We start from the raw sequence: 23,390 nt of genomic DNA on the forward strand, positions 1-23,390 counted from the left end.
AAATAAAACAGTGATTCTTTAAAAGTATGTGAAGGCCCTAATTTCATTCATTCAAAAGACATTTATATTGAGAACAAACTATGTCAACACACTACAACAGGCTCAAGGATAAAAAAAAAATACAGTACCCACACATAAGGAACTCAAAGTACAATGGGAGACAGAAATATTTAATTATAATACAACGTGGTATAAGAGCAATGGTACAGAGAAGCTGGAGAGGAGGCTTATATGTGGTAGCAGATATTATGAGGGTATATAAGAAACTGACATGTGGTAAGAGAAACGGGCAAAGAAAGAAACATTGGGAACACAAACACATTGAAGGGCAGTGTGACTGAAATGAAACCCAAGAATGAGGCAGAGAAGAAATGATTAATAAGACCCTTGAAAAAACAGATGAGCAGCTTCTGGAGGGTGAAATTAGGTGCCAAATGTAGCAGTAAAGACTGAAAAAGAGTACAAAGGATTTAGCAAGTGGAGGCTACTGGTTGCCTGAGAAGTTACCAAGTTGTGAGTATAAAAGTTAGACTACAATGGGATGAGGAGTCCATAGAAAATAAGAAGTCTGGATAAGAAAGGAAGACAGGACAGTAACTAGAAGAATTCAAGATAAAAAAGAGATTCTTTTTAAGATGAGAAGGACGTAAATAGGTTTCCAGGCTGAAGGAAAAGAGTAAGTAGAGAGGAAGAAGTTGAAGAGTGGACACATAGAGATGGTACAAAAGAGCAAGAACCCAGGAAAGGTAGAATGGACACAGTCAAGGGCATGGCTGGAGAAGGTGGAGTTAAACAGGAAGTGAGGTATCCCCTCCTCCTCTACTAAAACCACAAGAAAAAGAGTAATGATGGCAAGGTGGTGAGAGAAATCCATATGTGGGGGAGGGGACAGAGAGTTGATGATAGCATTCCTAATAACCAATTTTCTCATATATGATTTTTCACTTATTGTGACAAAGGCACTGGCAAGCAAAAGTGATTCTTAAGACAAGTCTAACTTGAATGGTTGCAAATACGGAATTACACAAAAATTACACAGTCATTACATTACATAAGAGTCAAAGGATCAGTTTACAGACAAAGTACGTTCTGTGTGATTTCACTAAAGCCATTACAAGATGTATTTTTGATCAGCCCTAACAGCTGAGATGCAGTAGGAAAAATGATCTACAACTAGAGTTGGCAAACTTTTCCTATAAAGGGCCAGACAGTAAATATTTTTTGGATTTGCAAGTCATATAGTTTCTATTACCACTACTAAACTCTACTGCTATAGCATTAAAGCAGCCATAAACAATGCATAAACAAATGGGCATAACTGTGCTACAATAAAACTTTACTTACTGATGAGTGGGTTTGGCCCACAGGCCTTAAATTTGCTGACCCTTTTTCTCTAGGCTAAGAATACTACAAAGGAAATGAAGCAGTAGAAAGAAGCATGAAAGAGAACAGAATAAGGAAGTAGAAGAGAAGCCAGGGAACTCAAATACAGTTGAGCTGGTGTACTAAATCAAAGAGCAAAATACAAATAAAGGAGCAACAGGAAGAGCAGAAAGAGAGCGAAGGAGAAAAGCAGATGAGAAAGAGACACGGGAAAAAGACAGGAAACCAAGTAAAAAGTGAACAGAGATAATATGCCAGTTCTCAGGTAGACAGATACAGAGACAAAGGCAGTTGAGCCCTAAAAAATAGATGGCAAAATGAAAAGGGGAAAATGAGGGCATCCCAGATCTGTGTGCACTGGAATTGAAATAAAAGATAAAACACCAATTTTCCAGTGATAATCTGATGATCTCTTCTAATTATGCACGTGCAAAAGGAACCCACGGCTTGCAAGATGTAAAGCTATTTTTCATTTTGCCCATTGATCAAACTGGTATGTGTATAACATTCAAGAGCTCAGATGAAACTTATTCACCATATCATAAGAAGATATCAATTATTTCTAGGCCTCTTATTCATTTGCATATGTATGAATAAAAACTTTAAAAATTTATTGAGATCAATAAAGTTAGCATTAAAAAGTTAAAAGCCACATTGACCTTACTAACTTTAAAAAGTTTCCCCCAAAAGAAAGCCAAAGATTTAAAGAGGAAAAGAACTTTGGAACAATATAATAACCTGCATATTTATACTGTATGAAAAGTTTTTCACTTTTGGCTTTATTTGTGGGGAAATCTTTTAAGGTAAATCCAGATTAATTCTGACACAGCTCAGCTAAACAACAAACCAGACCACATAGTTTATGTCTCTATAGTACAATGCTTAAGAACATGACTTGGGGTTAGAGAGCACTGGGTCTGTGTACTCACTTTACCAAGCTGCTTAATCATGTCTTAGTTCCCTCATCTACAACACGTGGGTAATAGTCATACCCACTTCGGAAAGAAGTTGTGAGAATTAATTTTAAAATGCACGTAAAATACTTAGCACAGAGTCCAACGTGTAGAATATGTGCTCAAATTTTAGCTAAGTATTATCAACCTTAAGAACTGGATAGTTACAGAAGAGAATTATAAGATAAAACCTCAGAAAGGAATTTCCCTCTTCTTCTAGGAAGCTATAATGTAATGTTAGTTTTTTTTCTTCTTATCACTCATTCACTTCTATTAATCCTTTAAAAAACAAAAACCCTCAATCCATGTACCCATTTAAGTTGTAAAAAAGTAGCATCAAATTGATACCAGCAGGGACTATTCAAAATAATCTCCAATACTGAGACAGAAAGAGCACTGTGATGAGGTAAGGAAAGAAAGTACAAATCCTCAGGAGCCACAGAACAGATCCATACCTAGGATCTCATCATCTGAAACCCATGGCTCATGCCCCTGGCTGCACCTCAGAATCACATACCCAGAGCCTCACCCAAAATAATTATAATTAAATCAGAATCTTCCAAAGTGAGAACTAGACTTTTTTTAAAAACTCCATGGGTGAGTAAAATGTGAGCCCAGCATTAAGAAGCATTAGTTAAATACTACCTTTCTTTACTCAAGGAGACTAGAAATCTGAGTAAATCTTTAATATAAAATAATATAAACCTAAAAGCAATACTAAATGCCTTAATTTTTATAATTAATAAATCTTATCAATTAATTACTCTAAAAAAGTTTTCTCTATGGTATCTCTAAAACAATATTTTTATACAGGGTAACTTCTTCCAGGACAGTGTTAAGAATCTGGTTAAGAGAACTGAAATCCTAACACATGACTTAATACTATTTTCAGGATCCTATGCACTGACACAATTGTGTAATTCACTAAACCACTACAGTCTTTAAATAAAATACCTGAAATTACTCCACTATTGGATGTCCTCATCAAGAAAACTATTTATGTATATAGCAAAATACATCCATCCCCTTATGAGCGTACTGAACGTTGCGAAAGCTGTCGCTCTGATCTGTATTTTCTTGGCTTTCTACAATGAACACAAATTACCTGAGAAATAAAGGCATAATAAAATAACAAACAACAACAACAAAAAAATTTAAAGACATTAATTTTAAGAGGAACAAAAACGAGTACTATAAATATCTTCAAGTAATATTTATCTTTGCAAATTTGGGAAATGCCAATTTAAACAAAAAACAAAGCATAATGTGAATAGCTGTCAGCAAAATGGCCTGGAAGCCAACAAAGCAGGGAACGTTTTGCTGCTGTTGTTGCCAATATTTTTTTTTACAGAGTGCTAAGCACTAAATTCAACTAAAATTTTATTTTCCCTTTTGGCTTATGATCCAAGTCAATTTTTAAATTTAAAACACTGAAATACTTCAATAGGGTAAGTATAAATATAAATAATTCTTTGCTCCTAGGCATAAACAACATCAACTCCAAAGGCAGTAACTAAAAAAAGATGTGTTTCCTTGTATGGACCAATGAAGGACTCTCAGACAAAGAGTTGTGAATCAAAGACACAGATATTTGAGAAGATTAAAAAAAAAAACAAAAAAAACACACAGACCACAGTGCTTTCACCAGCAATGCAAAGCAGTTAGAGCACCCAGCACTGCTAGCGTCTGAAAAAGCAATCTAACTATAGGTGAGAACTTTTATCAAGAGGTTCAAAAAAAAAAGCTACTTTCTTTCTGGTGGCTTGTAATTTCTAAGTAATAGCACAGAAGAACTTGAGTACAACTATGAAAACAGTTGTTGGTATAGAATGAATTATGAAAATCAAAAATTGTTGCTATAATTTACAATAGAATTGACTACAGAATTTGACACCCTCCTCCAAAAAACCATGTAGGAATTTTAGAACCAAGTTCAAAATTGCTAAGAAGAGCCTTTCAATGAGTTATTGAACACTCAGTACTGCAGAGTATGTGCTCCAAATAAGTAACAGGAATTCCCACATTTTCCTCAATAGGCACTTGAAATAGACTAAGTTTTAATATGACTACATCATCACTTATATAGTCTCCAAACACAGTCCCATGCTCTGCACGTTTTTCTCAGTATACATGTTCTACTTATCTTTTTGAACTTCATTAGACAATCGTTTTCCATCCAAAGCTCTCTGCCTTTCTGTCCTGTGCTTTGATTTCTTTCCAGATTAAAAAACTAAAGCATTTATACAACTATAAGCATAACAAAACTATATAAGCATTATTCTTTTCTTTTTTAATTGTAGTTGATGCACAGTATTATATAAGTTACACAAGTGTGTAATATAGTGATTAACAATTTTTCAAGGTTATATTCCATTTATGGCTCTTATGAAATATTGGCTACATTCCCTGTGTTGTACAATATATCCTTGTAGCTTTACATAAGCATTACTTATAAGCATTATAAAATTAAAAATGTGTAAGCTAAAACATTGTCAGCTAAATGGGATAAGAAATGTTCAGCTGGGTATAATCAGTAGCATTCTTCACCATAAAACTATCGAAAACCCTTTATAAACTATTTTTAATAGAATACAAATTTTCATTATTTATCCTACCAAAACTACCAAGGGATCTTCCTCTGAAGTTTTAAATATTTTCCAACAAAAATACATTAAGATTCCTATTTGTCTTAATCAAAAAAGCCCTCCCCCCCACTCAAAAAAAAAAAGTCTGTATGATCAATGTAGAGTCTTTGCTTGAATAAATCTAATAAACCATGAAACACATTTAGGAAATCAAAACTCACCCCTCCTTGCATAACTGGAGTCCATATCTTTAAACTGTACCACAACAAAGTCTGAACACTTGAACAAAATACTCTCCATTATTTCTTCACGTTTTGGCCCCGAACTAGATTCTGTACTTTTCTCATGTGCAGCATCAAGTACCAAATCACACTAAAGAGAAAAACATGGGTAAATATTCAAAACACTTACAAAATAAAATATGACAAGAATTCTTCAGTACATCAAGGTACTATTTCTTACATGCCTTTGGGAAAGTTATCTCAAGAGATCCTTATAATCATACTTTTTTCTCAGAAATATCTATTATCCATTCCAATATTCAAAATGTCTGCCTTAAGCACAATAGTGAAAACAATGAACACTGGATCCCTCTTCTAGTTCACAATGCTTGAAAAGGCCAAAAAATTTTAATAAACACCTAGAGCAAGAAATCTTTTTGATGATCAAACCCATCTATAAAATAATCAGTCTTTGAAACTGAAGAGCAAGATCATTCAAAGTGGTTTTTAAGAGTGCTTTCAAGGTAAAGTACTGACCATGAAAATGTGATGAACATACCCAAGCTCATAACTAAAAACTGCTAAATCAGAACCTAACCAACATTGTCAGGAAGTCATACAAACATACACAGTAGTAGTTGATGATTCATGGGGTTTTACATTTTAAAAAAAGTAAAAATTACCTTAGGACTGTATGTTTTAAAAACTCCTTCATATATACCTCCATTTTTCACTTGTACTTCACATTTGGATCCCTAAAAACATACAATTAATTTATCAAAGAAACAGTGTGCTATGCAGTCATGAGGGATAACTGTTTTCATTTTACTTTTTATAGCTAATTAGGCTTCATTCAACATTTTAGGTATTCTCTGACAGAAAAAATTTTAAAACATTAACAAAACACTGAATTCCCAAAATTCTTCACGAGGCCCTGCTCAGAGTTTGCAGTATAAGTTTAAATACTGAAGTTTAGTATTTTTGACTCCAGTTTCATTGAGTGACAATTCACTAAAGATAATCAACTATTCTGTACACAGCAGGGTTAACAAGAATGCTTTCATAGTGAGTTACAACAACTTGAACAGAGTTCTAATCTGTTTTTACTAAATCATCCTGATTAAACATGACCTAAAAAATGTTACTTTGAGAATCATTCATCCACATTTTAACTTCATGAAATTACTGTATTCCACTCCCTAGGCAGTTTCAACCCCAATACTCTGGTAACTTACAACAACTGATGTAAGTATATGAACCATCCTCATATTTGCATAGATTCCATCAAAAGAAATCTGGAATATTAAGAAAAAACATTATTAGCACTTATCTTTGTATATGTATATATTAAAGTTTGCATTTATTTTGTTACAAAATGTTTAGTTAGGTTTATAACACCTAACTAACACTCATTAAGGGAAGATTTAGTTTGGTACAATCTTTGTCTTCCTTATAGAGTAGTTTTAAAAAGTGGAATCAGTCATACCAATTAATAATGTTTTGACTATACATGATACAAAAAAAGCAAAAATGAACTTCCGTGCATGAGGAAAGACAAGACCACAGGAACAGAAGACAGATCAATGACTGGGGAGCAGGATTCACTAAAAAGTGCCATGAGGGATTTTTGTAGGTGATGAAACCATTTCACTATCTTACTATGGTGGCACTTACACAATTATGCACCAAAACTCACAAACCTGCACACTAAATAGGGTTAAGAAGTATACCTTAATAAATGAACAGGGTAGACGGGGGAAGTGGAGGCACCTTTGTAGAAGACCCCTGACTATCTTCCCTTAGCATATCTGAATCAATGATATTGCTCTAAGGTCTAATCAATCACACTACTCCTTATTACACACTATATAAGCATATAACCTTCTGATTCTAAAGTAGAAAATTTATCCACAATACAGGGAAAATCTCAAAAATCAGTGAGTTTCTCATTTCTTTCGTCTATCTTGTGGAACTTCTCCCTTTGTGCCCAGTTTAATTTCAGTGATAAAGTTCCAAAATTTAAAATCAGAAGGGCCTTTCCAAGTGAAAAAAATGAAAGAAATAAGAGCTAGCTCACTATTTCAAAACCAAAAATCCAAAGAGCTTTGCAAACTCCAGTCCTAGTGTTTCATTTATCTCATTAATCATTTACATTTGCCTTGACTAGATGACTTTATAAAAGAACAAATGAGTTATTATTATGTGTGAGAGAAAAAAATATTAGTTACAGATAATTCTACATTTTACACATAGAGGCATCATCAAAAAACAACAGATATAGCTAATGATTTTGTACCAAACAGTACTGACCTATAAAGGTTCTTTGCGATATAAAGTTCAAGAGAAGCGAATTTATTTTGGTGTGGTGGGGGGCATGGCTGCTGGCCTATGGCTTAGAAATCACATTTTAGGTACCAATTTTTCCAAACAAGTAACATTAAAGTTACTCACCATAGGGAAGAGGGTATAGCTCAGTGGCAGAGCTGCATGCTTAGCATGCACAAGGTCCTGGGTTCAATCCCCAGTACCTCTATTAAAATAAATAAATAAACAAACTCATGGCTTTATTCCTTTGATAACTATGTAAGTTGAAAAAGCTAAAGCTCTAAACATTCTTAGAAACAATGAACAGTACATATATGTATATTTTTTAAATATGTGCAATATATTGTGCATATGTATTTACATGCAATACACTGTATATGTGCAGTCAAACTGTAACAATTCTACCTAATGAAACTGTAAAGTGGAAAAAAAAAAACAAGCCTAATTACCCCACCTCAAAAATATTAAATAAAAAAATAAAGTTACTCACCGTAGACTGAGGCAGTCCTTTGCTACTGTTTCGACCTCTGAAAAGATTAAATGTTACGTTTGTTAAATTCAATAGGCTAAACAACCTAAAAAATATTTTCAGTATTAAAGTATCTTATAATTCCATCCAAATAAAACATAGGCTATCTGTGGGGAGGGCTCATCCAATATTAAGTATAAAGGCTACCTAAGTATAACTGTCTTTTGCTTTGCTGGCTCAGAGGCCCAGAACAGGTATGGGTCATGGGAGGGAGGAAGAAAGAATGTAAATGTAATCAAAATAAATAAATGAAGTAAAAATTGAAACAGCCTATTTAAATAATAAATACCAAATATAATAATCTCTATGCTAAAAGCAACCAATCACTCTGTTATAAAAAGCTACTCAGGGGCAAAATATAGATTGTATTCCTGATTTAACTGACATATTCCATTAACATCAAGTTACCTCCCATGTTTTTTCCCCTTATCTCTAAAAATAGTACTGTGTTTACAACTGCAGAAAAACATTTGAAAATAAGTTAAGTCATTCAAAGCACTTTCACTTCTAAATAAGTGCCTCTGTCAGGATCTATAATATAACAAGTTCCTCTCTCCACCAACCCCCTCCCTCTGGAATAATGAGTACACCCAAGTTAGCTGTCACATAATTTCCAGTAAAGTGGACTCTATTTTCAAGTGAGTTTAAATAACATAATACACCCTAAGGCTTGTTTCATTGGAAAAGATTAGGCCCTTTATGAAGTGATAAAAAACATTAAGAAAATAAAATGTTATATTCCTGATAAACATTAGCTACTCTGGAATAACAGTACTGGAAACTCATCCTAATAAAATAATCACAATGTTCAAACTAAGGCACAAACTTAAACACTCAAAGAGAAGTACAATCCAGGTGAAAAAGTCCAGTAGTATGAATGGTGCCAATTCCCAGTAAAACAGGACTAATCTCAGCCCTCCGAGGCCAGGGCTGATTTGGTTTCCAACTCCATCACCCTCTCACCTAGAAAATGTCCTCAACCAAATTACCTTTGAGATTTCTCCTATTTCTAACATTCTGATTCTATAACTCTTTGCCTCACACACAGCACAGATAAATTCCTGAAGTCTAAAGAATATGACCAATAACTTACCACTTATAAAACTTACTACAAACCAGACACTATGGTAAGTACCACATCAAATCTCTCACTCCTACTTGAACAGGTGAGGATGCTGAACCTTATCATTTAAGTATCTTGACCAAAATCATCCAGTACATGAGCAGTAGAGCTGGTATTTGAACCAGGTGATCCAAAGTACAGACTTTTCATTTCTAGGTTATGCTGCCTCCCTGAAATTATATCACAAGGAATAAACTAACTTCACAATAGAGCCTAACCTAATTTCTACATTTTTCAAACACCATTTATTGTTTTTCTACTTGTAGTCTGTAGCCAAAGGCTATAAAATGGCTAAATCTTGCTAGAAGGATTATCTTATCCCAGTGGTTGCTGAGATGCCACAGTTAAAAGATTTAAACAAATGTCACTAATTAAGTGCCCTTAAACTCATGCAGTGTCCCCACAAGGCTATTCAGAAGAATTTAAAACATAAAACTCCTTTATAGAAGTCATACTATTTTTCTTATTGATTATACAGTTATATCTTTGAATAATAAAGAGCAATTGTTTCAACAATCTGGTTTACTTAGTAGAACAAACTAGTCAACAAGGAAAATAATAAAAGACCCAACAGCAGTATAAAGTGGTACAAGAGGGTAGAAACCAATGATTTCCATTCATCTACCAGGTGGCTGGACACCCAAAGGGAACTTTAGTCTATCATAGCAACATTCTCTGAAACTGGCAAAACCCCAAAGTCATCCATTTTTTTTCTTTTTAGATCCACTCAGATTATGCTTTACTTTTACTTTTTCTTCTTTAGTATTTTAGGACAAAGCATTCTAATATTTCATATAGTAGCAAAAATTGAATCTCAAAGCCAAGATCATATTCTAGTCCTAAATATACTTATTAGATAGATCAGATTTAATGAAACAGGATTCTAAGCTTTCAATAGTCATTCAATATGAGGTTAAAATGTGATTCAAAACGCCAAATTAAATAAAGAAATTTACAAAATACCCGAACAGATTTTATTGCTTCAAAATAATACAGGAGGGAGGAAACAGACAGGGTTATAAACGACACAAGACTGGCGTGAGTTGATAACTGTTGAAACTAGGTGGTAGGCATGCAGGGGTTCATCACATTTTTTCTCTTGCTTTTTACAATTTCCCTCACAGGGGTAAAAATGCTTTCTGATGACACAATGGGAGCCTGGATTTAATCAAGTTTTTAGACCTACCAGTTTATAGGAAACATTGGATAAAAGAGCAATGTATCATTAGGTTACAAATCAGTTTAACCCAGAATGTGGTAAATGTGACTTTACAAATGACAGTTCTTCCACAAATAATAACATTAAAAAAAAAAAAAACAGTGTGGAGGGAGAAAAAATTATCATCATTTAACAATACACATATATCAAAAGCAAAGTGTGGCTTACCAATTTCAAAACTTACCACAAAGCTACAGTAATCAAAATATTGTACTAGCATAAGAACAAACATAAAAACCAATGACACAGAATAAAAAGCCCAGAAATAAACCCTCATATTTATGGGCTACTGATTTTTAACAAAGGGGGGGGGTCAAGATTATTTGAAGGAAGGTTTCTTCAACAAATGCTTCTAGAAAAGCTACATAACCACATACAAAAGACCCCTGAACTTTTACCTTACACCATATATAAAAATTAACTCAAAAAGGGGGTCAAAAACCTAAACTTAAGAGCTAAAACTATAAAACTCTTAGGAAAAAACAAAGGGGTAAATCTTCATAGCCTTCAATTTGGCAATAATTTCTTAACTGTGACACCAAAAGCAAAGACAATATAAGGGGAAAGAAGGTAAAAAGCACTTCCTCAAAATTAAAAACTTTTGTGCAAAGGATAATATCAGAGAGCTCCACCTCCTTGTCATACTTTCAACCTGACATCCGAATTCCAACCAATAAATGTGGAAGGAATGGTGGAATTTGGTAATTACCACAGTAATAACTGTTTTAGGCAAAAATCACCAATGGATATTAAATCTAATAAAGCAGAAACAGGTATTTACATAGCCACAAAGTAACTCCTCACAAGACACTGATTAATCACAAAGTGAAAAATAACTTAATATAGTAAAGGAACCCAGCAGACATCATCCCACCTAATCAAGTGATCAAAGTTAACAGCAAGTGCAATGGGACAAATAAACAACACACATCTCCTTTCTCTCTTACATTGAGAACACACTCATCACTGCTGTGATATTCACGCCAAAAATGCACACTCTGAATCTAATCAAGATGAAACATCAGACCCTAGTCAAGGGACACTCTACGAAATAATCTATAACATTCAAGCTACAAAATATAATACTACATTTGAATATAGTATTCAAATCATGAAAGATTAAGGAACTACTTCAGATTAAAGGAGACCTATAGGACATGACAACTGAATGTAACATATAATCTTGGGTTGGTTCTTGGACCAGAAATTTTTTTTTTTTTAACAAAGAACATCAGAAGAAAAATTAGTAAAATCTGGCTAAGATCAACAGATAATAATTTAGCACAACATTAACTTCCTTATTTTGACAACTATATGGTGGTTTTTTAAGAGAATGTCCTTGTTATTAGGAAACACGCTGAAGTATTTAGGGCTAAGAGACACCATGTCTCATACATTTAACAAAATAAATTTTATATTAATTATATGATATACATTAATTTTAACAATAGAGGAAAAATGAAATAATGTAGTGAAATATTACTTGAAGAATATAGGTAAAGAGTATAGGAGAATTATTACTGTTGCAACTTTTCTATAAATCTAAAATTATTTATAAACAAATTTTTTTAAATTAGGAACTATGAGTAATTTATTAACTTCTATCTACTTTATTGTCCAAAATGTCTTTAATATTTTGCTTAAAAAATTTGCCTAGCTTTGAACTCAAAATGCCACCTTTTCAAGAAGGCTTTCCTGGATTATGCCATCCCAATCAAATACATAGTGCTCTCTTCAACCCTCTAGACTGGAATTGAGCATAATCTGCCCTGTAATAGAGTTACCGGTGAACCTGTCATATGCCCACTACTCAGGGCTATCACCTGACAACACGGTGCTTTTGTGCAAATCAGAAAATGATGCCTCCTCCACAGAGTCAGAGCCCCACACCAGAGGAAAGAGTATAGTCAGCAGCCAATGCCTTTGTGAAAAACAGGAGGTATCAGAAACAGATGTAGCCCTAAAAGGCACATCATGTAGCCAAAAAATTCCTAGATTTCAACATCCATTTGTGCCCTTGGCCAGGATGAAATAAAACCTAAACAACCTACTCTAATGAACAGTATCTTATCCATCTTTGTGCCACCTATCAAAATTAGCACAGAGGAACTGTGTGTGCCTCACATATGATATACACAATAAGTATTCAATGAATTAATAAGACAAAGCCTTCAAAGCAAAGATCTTTCTCAACTTGTGATGAGATAAATCCATGGCTGAGAGTCAAAGACAGATGTATACACCTCACTTACCAGACATCACAGCTTAAACTACCTTAAATGTGCCGAGTCCTTAGTCTACAGTTGGGCAAAATCATCTAACACAATGGTTATTTTATAATAAAGTGTTGAATATCTCATGTTATTTACTGAATACTGTACTGAAAGTAAAAACCAGAATGACTGTACAGCTACAAAATGGTTTTAAGTGTGTACCACTTGCGATCGCACAGCTGACAGGGAGCAGCAGCTCGCTGTTGCTGACCAAAATCGTGAGAGAGTCATACTACATACGGCTAGCCCAGGGAAAAATCAAAATTCAAAATTTGAACCAGGGTTTCTACTGAATGCTTACTGCCTTCACACCATCGTGAGTCAGGGGTTACCGGTAACAATTCTAAATCAAGGGTCAGCAAACTACAGCCTACAACAAGTTTTTGCCATGACTCTAAACTAAGTATGGTTTTAAGTGCTTAAAGGGTTAAAAAAAAAAAAAAAAAAGCCAAGAATATGCAATAAAGAAGTTGCCCATAAGAGCCTAAAATACTTCCTGTCTGGGTCATCACAAGAAAAATTTGCTGACCTCTAAACTGAAAAAATGTGGCTGCAATGTCAATAACTGCAATTAAAAAATAAAGTCTATTGCTATTTTACATGAACCAGCACTTCTAAAAGAAACTTCTCAATAGCACTGCACACTCTTCATGAAAGTATAATGTAAACCCAATTCAGAAATGTCATAAAAGTGCTTTTGCTCTCTTTTAATTATTTTTAGGCTTCAAAATGGAATTAAATTGAGGTTGATCCACCTACTGAACAAAATCAAGGTGTTTTACTAACGTACATTTGATGACAATACTATAAGCAAGTTCCAGAAAGACAAAAACTCTGTACTGATCACTGACTCAAAAGCACCTAGCATAAAATGATGAACAGGTAAACTGTAGATTAAAATAGACTTAAGACACATCAAACAACTTGTGAACCTCATGTGAATCCTCATTAAAACAAATTATAGAAGAAAAATAAAATGATGAGACACTGAACTGCAGGTTCTAGCTTGTGCAATAAAGCAAGGAAAAGAAAGAAAAGGCACAATGATTGGCCAGAGAGAAGGAAAACTGTCTTTTAAAAAAGACATGATTATTTTTGCAGAGAATCTACCTTAAAAAAAAAAATACTAGAAATAAGAGAACTTAGCAAGGCTAACTCGAAATGAATCAATGACATAATCATAAAAAGTTTAAATAAAACTTAAAAAAAAATTTCTCCCACCCTTTCCCTCCATCTCCTGCCTCAGGAAATCATCAATCTGCTCTCTGTATTTATGACCGTAGTTTTGGGTTTTTTCTCTTTTTTTTTTAGATTCCACATGTAAGATAGATCATACAGCATTTATCTTTCTCTAACTAATCAGTTAGCATAATGGTCTTGAGGTCCACTGATGTTGCAAATGGCAACATTTCATTCTTTTTTATGGCCAAGTAATATTCCATTGGTTACATATACTTCTTTATCTACTCATCCATCTTTGGACACTTAGGTTGTTTCCATACCCTGGCTACTATAACTAATGCTGAAATGAACATGTGATGCTTATATCTTTTCAAGTTAAGTGATTCCATTTTCTTTGAATAAATACCTAAAAGTGGAACTGCTTGATCATACGGTAGTCTATAAACCTTTATGATCTCGGTTTAGGCAAAGATACCAGAGAAGACAAAAAAAAAAAAAAAAAAAAAAAAAAAACCATAAAAGCAAAACATTGATAAATCAGACTGCACCCATTTTTTTCTTAATGGAGCTACTGCATTAAGGCATTAGGCATGCACTCTGCCACTGAGCTAGCTATACCCACTCTTGCAGATTGCATCAAATTTTTAAATATTTTGTTCTTTTAAAGACAATGTTAAGAAAATAAAAAGTCAATCCACAGATGAGAAAATATTTGCAAGTTATGTCTGATGGTGGACTTCTACCCAGAATATACAAGGAACACATACAACTTATTAATAAGAAAAATAGTCCAGTAAATGGGCAAAAGACTTACACAGCCATTTGACCAAGTAAGATTTAAGACTGACAATACAACTGAGAGTGAGGATACTGAGCAGCTGAAACTCTTATACACTGCAGATGGGAATGGAAAATGGTACAGCCATTTTGGAAAAGCCATTTTGGCAGTCTCTTATAAAGCTATACATACTTTTAAAACCTAGCAATCCCACTCCTAGGTAACTATCCAAGAGCAATGAATATGATTCTTCATAGCTGTTTTATTCAAAATAACCAAAAACTACAAACAGCTCAAATGTCCATTACCTGGTAAATAAATATATAACCCATGGTATTAATGTCCTTAACAATGAATACTACTCGGTAATAAAGTTACAAATTACTGATACATGCTACACACAACGTAGATGAATTTCACAACACAGACGAACTTCAAAGGTATTATGCTAAGTCAAAGAAGCCAGACACCAAAAGCTACATGACCCATGATTCCCTTTATATAACATTCTGGAAAGGTAAATCTATAGATATAGAAATCAGATCAATGACTCCAAGAACTAAGGGTCAAGGGAGAGGATTTACTACAAAAGCAGAGAGAGAACTTTATAGGGTGGTATATCTTAAGTGTAGTGACCACATGACTATACATATTTGTCAAAACTCGAAAAACTTTACACTAAATAGGGTGAATTTATTGTATGTAAATTATACCTCAAAAAAAACTGATACTCCCCAAACTAAAGGCAGATCCAAAGAAACCCTAAAATATATACATAAAAATGGTTGAAAACTTATAGTATATAAGCTATAACCAAATAAAAGTGAAGTTAAAAACTTACATTGTACACTTAAAATTGGTGAATTTTACTGCATATAAATTATACCACAGTAAAGCTGATTTTTTTAGAGAGAGAAAAATGGGGAAATCTGAACTGATAGGACATTAAAAATACTAAAGAATTAATTTTTAAAATATGATTTTTTTTAAACTTCTATTCTCTTGAGAGATATATACTGAAATATTTACAGAAGAAATATGTCAGGAATTGCTTCAAAATAATCTGGGGAGGCTAGAGTAATCAAGATAGTATGATACCAGGGGAAAGGGTATAGCTCAGTGGTACAGTGCACGCCTAGCATGCACAAGGTCCTGGGTTCAATCCTCAGTATCTCCATTCAAGATAAATAAATAAAAACCTAATTACCACCCCTGCTAAAAAAAAAAAATATGGTACCAGCATAGGGATAGATATACAGATCAATGAAATAGCATTGATAGTCCAGAAATAAACTCTTACATTTATGGTCAATTTTGATAAGAGTGCCAGGAAAATTCAATGGGGAAAGATTAGTTTTTTCACAAACAGTGCTGGGACAACTGGATATCCACATGCAAAAGATGATGTACTTGGACCTCCACCTCATACCATATACAAAAATTAACTCAAAATGGATTAAAGACATAAACGTAAGAGCTAAAACTACAAAACTCCTAGGACAAAACACATGAGAGTAAACCTTTAAGAAACTGGATTTGGCAATGGATTCTTAAATATGACACTAAAAGCACAAACATGAAAAAAACAGGTAAATGGGACTTGATCAATATTTAAAACTCTTTGTTGCAAAGGACAACATCAACACAACGACAGCAAAAGAAACAAATATGAAGGGACTATAAACTATAACAAGAGATCTCATTCTTCACCCCAGGAAACCCAAAGCACTAGGACTCCACAGTGCAGTGCTTACAAACAGAGGGCATACTGAAACCCAAAGGGCCACTTTTCAGACAATTCTGTTTCAAATCTTGGCTCAGCCACCTACTATGACCCCAGGAAAGTTACTTAACCATTGTGATAACCCAGTTTGCTGATTTGTAAAATGAAAATAATTAGAAAGGTCACAAGGTTATTGAGGGTCAAATAATATGCAAAAGATACACACATACACACACTCTCATCTGGTCGAAACTTATTGTACTCTAAAATGTTTACTGAATGAGCAAGATGAACAGAGCCTTGCCTTCAGGCAGTTTACAGTTCAGAGGTTATGTCTGGGACAGAAAATTAAAAATATGTTTTCACATGTATACCTTTTCTCTCATTTACCACTAGAATTATCAAATATGTATGTGTATATGTATATATAAAAACAATCCAACAGCACTCCTGATAACTGAAACACATTAAATAATCTAAGAATAAAATTTCCATTATATTGTTTCAAAATTCAAAGGGTGGGGTGGAGACACAAATACAATTTCTATTGGTACTGCCATGATACAATGTAATTATAGAACTTTTTACAGCTTCATTTTTCACCATGCTGTTCATTTGTCACCATTTTTCAGCACTGCACCTATACGTATCATTCACTAGTTTCTACAACTATTTGAATAAGCCTGGGTAACAGATGTACACAATCAAAATACTTTATTGCTCCAAATTTCTAGAACCAGACTAGTTGTACAGATGTCACTAATATTCTTTGGCACAGCATGAATACTACATACCTCCACCCCACTTCTAGTAAAGTTGTAATAATGTTCTTCCCCCAAATATTCACGTGGCTGACTGCTTCTTGTTATTGCAATCATGTCACTCCCCAGAGAGGCCTAACCTGATCAAGTCATCAAAAGTAGCTCCCTAATCACTATTACACCACTATATTTTAGTACTTAAGTAATCAATATTAGTACCTTGTAGTACTTAACAACTGAAATTTTATTTATTCTGTGTTCATCTATTTTCTTCCTATTTCTGTCCACTCCCAATCACCAGAGCATATATTCCATGAGGGCAAACACTTCCATCTCACTCACCATTCACTGTGTGCCCAGGGCTTAAGAAAAGAGCCTGGCACACAGTAAGTACTCTAATATGGTATAGCTTATGTAAATTATGACAAGTTTTGACTAATTCAATTTCTCTTTACAGTACAGAAAAACTGCAGCTATCAAGAGAAAGGATAATTAACTAAAAACAAGAAATTGAATTCCAGCTCTTATAGTTAACTTCCGTAGGTGAGTCATTTTGGTCTTCCCATTTGTTTGTTGTTTTTTTTTTTTTTAATTAGAAAGGGAAATTCTATAACTAATACTTACTGAATAACTACTTCCTCACTGAAAAGATGAGTCAAATAAGGTGGCAGTAGGAACGGGCCATGACAACCCAAATACAGTAAAGCTAGAGGTTTTTGGGTTTTGTTTTTTTTTTTTTTTAGCAAACTGAGGTAGGCTGGCAACTCTAAATTCACACAGAACAGCTGCCAGATTAATCCAGCCATGCAGTCATCTAGGATCAATGTTTCAAAACAACTACCATTCCCACAAGAACTAATTTCAGTTTGCTGCAAACTGCCTGGGTTCAAATTCTGGCCCTGTCAACTTCCCAGCTCTGTGGCCTTAACCTCATGACTTCAGCTCTTTGTGTCTTAATTTCAACATCCACAAAATGGTAATGAAAACAGTACATTCTTTAAAAAAAAAAAATAGTTTCTTCTCATAAGGTTGTGAAAATTAAATGACATTCCATATACACAGCTTGGCTTAAGAGTAATGCCTGGCACATTATTAACTAAGTGCTTAATAATTGTTACCTAATACAATTATTTTCCTCACATTACAGCACACACTAGAGCTGTAAAAAAACAAAACCACCTCTTCACATGAAGTTTTACTTAGAGGAAGGGATAAAGGGTTTGGCCATAAAGCCATGCACAATTAGATATGACCCAGACACACCAACAGCTCCACACAACTCAGATAAAAAAGAATCCTGGGGCTTAAGTCTAGTGCTTTCCAACAGAACTTTCTGAAATGATTAAAAAAAAAAAGTTCTAGATCCACGCTGCCCAATATGGTAGCCACTAGGCACATGGGGCAACTGAGCTGAGCACTTGAAATATGGCTAGTGTGACTGAGGGACTGACTTTTTAAAAATTTTAATTAACTTAATTCTAAATTTGAATAGCTTCTGTAGATAGTGGCTACCATACTGCACAGTGCAGTTCTAGTCCTCTCTGAGCTTCTCCAAGAGCAAGTGCTACCTACCTTCCAAAGCATCCACGCCCTCTGAGCAGTGCACCAAGAGTGCTTCCTTATAGTGAACTCAAGTCTCCCTCTTAATGGTTTTACCTACCAGTCATTAGTCTTTCCTGGGGCCTCAAGACAACTTTAATCCCCTTCAAAAGACTACAAGTGATAATGGGGAAAGAGAAGAGTAGAGGGGAAAGAAGATGAGCCATTCATGGATAACTGCTGAAGCTGAGTGACAGATACATAGGACTCATTAAATAATTCTTTTTCTATATATGTTGAAATTTCTATTTTCTATTAAAAGTTTATTAGCTTTTATTTCAAGCTCACTTCATTTCTTCCCTAACTACAATGGCTTCCAAATTTATCTCCCTACTTTCAGTAAGTACCTTCTCCAATTCTTCCACTATGAACTGAAATTTTCAACATACAACCATGTTTATAAACATCTCTGTGCTCCAGTACAAACTTTTCCCTGCCTGGAACTTCCTCTTCTCTTCCATTGCCTCACTGGAAACTACTTACCATTCTTCAAGATCCATCTCAACCCTCACTGCTTTTTAAAGTTTCTTCTTCACCGCTCACCCAAAGCAGTCATTCACTCCCACCTCAGTGCTACTAGTTTACACTACCTGCATGCTTGCCATTGCCCTCTGTACTCACTGGGCAACTTGGAAGCAGAAATGTTGCATTCGTCTTTTAACTATCCCAGTCTGATAACTTCAAACTTTTACTGAAATAATCAACCGTATACATACAAGCTAAACTGCCTCTGCTAACATAGCACAACCTCAAACCCACCAACAAGAACTTTTCAGCCTTAACTTGCTCAGGTAGTTTTTTTTAATTGATTTCCAAATGTGCTAATAATAACAGCTAAAAGTCATTAAGCACTTACTACATGGCAGGCATTGAGTTAAGCACTGTACACACATAATTCATTTAATCCTCATCATTCCCATTTCACAGAGGAAGAAACTCACGCACAAGTGAAATAACCTGCTATAAGCCACAAAGTAGGGAGGGACCCGAGGTGCTAAATGTATTGCGTGCGACTTTGGGCAAGTCATTTAAAAGTTCCTGCTCCCATGTAAAATAAAGAGGATGAGTCATGATGACCTCAAATGCAAGCTTCCAATTCTAAAATTCAGATTTGGGGGAAGGGCACAGGATGCCAGGTAGAAGAAACACTTGACTTGTGAAAAGAAAAAGTAACTGTAGGCATTCTTTAGAAAGAGTTTGAGGAAAAAATGCCTTTTATTCCTGCAGTTTATAGCAAGCTACTATAGAAAAACATGGGACATATTTTCAAGTAAGCAAGCTAACATACAGGACAAGGTAAGTTCTACAGGAGTAAATAAAAAGAAAAATAAATAAGAATTAGTTTCATGGAAGATTTGGGCTACATATTAAAAGGGTTAAGTATGAGAGTATGGGAAAGAAGAATAATGATGGAAGAGCAGGCAGGGAATAGAGGCTGAGCTCGGACCTACAGAGATGATGAGAAAAGGAGACCATGTTGATTTAAATGGAGGCCATGTTTTGAAGAGTTGATGGAAAACATGACCTGAAAGATAAAATTGGATTGGCAAATGCCCATGGTCCTAGAGCCTGTTTCACATGGCCCAGCACTAAGAATGCTTTTCACATTTTAAAAAGATTAAAAAAAAAAAAAAAGATATGTAAAAAAGACTATACACAGCCCACAAAGCCTAAAATATTTATTTGACTCTTAAGAGAAAACCTTTGCCAACCCCTAGATTAGATCATGGAAAGCCCTGAGTGGAAAGGATCTTAGGCTGGGGAACAGGGTGATTTTTGAGCAGAGGGTTTATCCAACAAAAGTAGAGTTTAAACCTAACAGCAGAGTGTGGGCAATAGCTCAGTGGTAGAGCACATATTTAGCATGCACAAGGTTCTGGGTTCAGTCTCCAGTACCTCCACTAAAAAAATAAAATAAAAATAAATCTAATTACCTCCCCCAAAAATCTAATAGCAAAAGGTAGGTTAGGTTAACCAGGTGGGCAAAATTAATGTGTTGCAATAATTAAGAATAAAATATATGATTACCTAATGTGATTGGCCCACACCAATAATTGCAGCATAGCCAAGAATTTCCTTAAAGCCACAGAGAACTGGAATCATTTCTTCAACTATTTAATCCCTTCTTCTCGGATTGATTGTGTGCTTCAGAAGTCTTGTTCAGTGTGTGCTTCTAGCCCTAGGGCTATGCGGCCTCTAACTTGACTAAGCCAGGGTGACTGGAGAAGTAAATTCCAGCACTCTTAATTTTCCTATAGAAACATCGTTAAGTGGTCTTTGGGCTTTAAGATCAAGCCAAAAATACCTTCTTAACCCACGATATAGTACAATACTATTTGGTTCAAATTAATTATCTGATATAACAGATTCGAAAAACTAACCACCATTTGCAACACTGTTTCCAACCTTTAAAATAAGAATCATAAGCTTTTGGATCCAGACTCACTTATAAAGAGAACTGCCAAGACTAAGGAATGGGTAATTGAAACCATTTTATGGCTAACAATAATGACTGAATTGTTTTCTTCAATAATTTTTATCTGCTTTTCTTTTCTCACTGAGCTAAACTAGAAGCAGTGGAGCACAGTTAGTAAAAGCAAAAGCTCTGAAGTCTTACAGGGTTATAATCTCAGCTTGATCACTTCCTAGCTCTTTGACCTTGGGCAAGTTCCTTCATTTCTCTGAACCACCATTTCCTCATCTGTAAAATGGGTATGGCATTATCAACCTGATAGGCTGGCTGTTATAAGAATTAAAGGATGTATAAATAATGCACCTGACACAGTTCCTGAAATCTAATAGGCACAGAATAAATGGTAACTATCATTATATAAACAGAAAGCGCTCCATAAACTGTTTTCACATCATACATATCTAAACTTTTCTTCTTCAGAAAAAATGGCTACTACTACTACCACTTGGCTCAGAAATGCTAGTTTTTTTCTAACATGTTTTACTTGGGAAAAAAAGTGTTATAATAAATAGGAGTTCTCATTTATTCTCTAACCTAGATTGAGTTAAAAATATATAGACTTCCTATAACATTTACAGACTATGAATAACCAAATTCCTTATCTGCCAAAAATGCAAATTCCTCATTTTCTTTTCCATTTTTCATCTTAAGAAGTCTGTTGATATATGTTTCTTCACCCAGTGAAGCTAGGGCCTCCAATTCCTCATCAATTAAAATAAGAAACTATAACACTCCTTAAATCCATCACCAGTTTTCTTCTCCTCTTCTTATTTGTATATATCTTTACAGAGATCCTAAATACAACAATAGCAAGTCATTCCATCCTTCCATCTCTGCCACTTCCTAGCTGAGTAAAGTTAAGTCACTTAGCTTCTCTGGGCCTTAGCTTCCTCATGGGTAATAAAATGGGACAGGGTTAACAGATTATCTAATAGGACTGGGTGATAATCACTAAGAAGAAAAAGTGTACATATATACAATATATATAATGTATGTCTATGCCCTAGAAGAACAGGAAGCTCATGGTGGATACACTTAATAACTATTTTCCCCTCCCTCTCAATTATGACCCCATCAGCTTTCACAAGCTTAGATCAGGAAGCTTCTCAAACATACAGGTTTCTACAATTAGTCAGTGGCTATCCCTAAAGCATTAAAAAGAGTAATACCCTTAGCAATATACAAGATTACTTACAAGAGGGTGTATATATCTTCTGATGAAAGCAGTAAGTTTTTCCCTTCATCTACAAGACTTCCCTCCAATATTTTATAAGATAGAAGCATACTAAGCAGTAGCAACTCAAACACATCATGATGTAACAAGGGTTTGAACTTTCTGCCTCATCTCCCCCACTAGTATTTAAGCTACAAGAAGGGAGAGACCTTGCCTGGCTTGTTCACCGCTGTAGCCCAAGAGCCTGGCAAACAGGAAGTATTCAGAAAGTTTAACCATAGTATGCCTATAAAATAAATGCCACATTCCACTTGAGATGACAACTTTTCCTTGGCAGGGTAAACTCACCTGCTTAATAATGAAACCAATGCTCATATAGTCAATAAATAATTTATCACTTATTAAGTATACAAAGTTGTACAAGGCACTTGTCCCTGTCTCCAAGATGTCCTAAATCTAGAAGGCAGGCAATACAAATACAGAAGCTCCTTTACTTTGAAATAAGTTAGATCCCAAAGTTTCTTGTCATCAAAGATGATAAGCAAATGGCAAATAAGTATATGATGCTCAGGATCATTAGGCATTAAGGAAACACAAATTCAAACCACAATGAAATACCACTACACAGATACCAGAATGGCTGAAATTAAAAACTAGCACACTGGATGTTGTCAAGAAATTGGAGCGATTAGGAGTCTCACACTGCTGAGGCGGATACAAAGTAATATAGTCACTTTAGCAAACAGTCAGGCAGTTACTTTTAAAATTAAATAAACACTTGCCATACAACGTTAGCAATTCCATTTCTATACATTTAACCAAGAGAACTGAAACTGCTATGACTACAAAAAACCCATACATAAATATTTACAGCAGTTTTATTCGTAATAGCCTCAAACTGTCAACAACCTAAAAGTCCATCACTTGATAAACACTGTACATGCATACAACAGAATACAATTCAGCAGAGGGAGAAACTGTTATATGCAGTAATATGAACTGCAAAGTGTTATGTTACATGAGAGAAGCCAATCACAAAAGGGTATACACTGTATGACACCATGTATATGACACTCTAGAAAAAATAAA

At 34.6% G+C, this 23,390-nt stretch overlaps 1 protein-coding gene across 11 annotated transcripts in view; it reads right to left on the reverse strand.

Annotated features, from left to right (window-relative positions):
- ATXN2 (ataxin 2) overlaps positions 1 to 23,390 on the reverse strand; it is a 99,549-nt gene that overhangs the window by 65,892 nt on the left and 10,267 nt on the right. For 10 of the 11 annotated variants that reach the window (XM_074356504.1, XM_074356502.1, XM_074356500.1 and 7 more), the window contains exons 2-5: positions 7,958 to 7,994; positions 6,378 to 6,437; positions 5,826 to 5,897; positions 5,143 to 5,293 (exon numbers count right to left, since the gene is read on the reverse strand). In XM_074356504.1, coding sequence (XP_074212605.1) covers positions 5,143 to 5,293; positions 5,826 to 5,897; positions 6,378 to 6,437; positions 7,958 to 7,994 — 320 coding nt within the window. Of the gene's footprint in view, positions 1 to 3,290; positions 3,401 to 5,142; positions 5,294 to 5,825; positions 5,898 to 6,377; positions 6,438 to 7,957; positions 7,995 to 23,390 lie in introns of those variants that run through there. The other variant, XM_074356510.1, reaches the window with a different exon arrangement.

Source organism: Camelus bactrianus, chromosome 32 (assembly GCF_048773025.1).
Source record: "Camelus bactrianus isolate YW-2024 breed Bactrian camel chromosome 32, ASM4877302v1, whole genome shotgun sequence".
Classification (NCBI taxonomy): Eukaryota; Metazoa; Chordata; class Mammalia; order Artiodactyla; family Camelidae; genus Camelus; species Camelus bactrianus.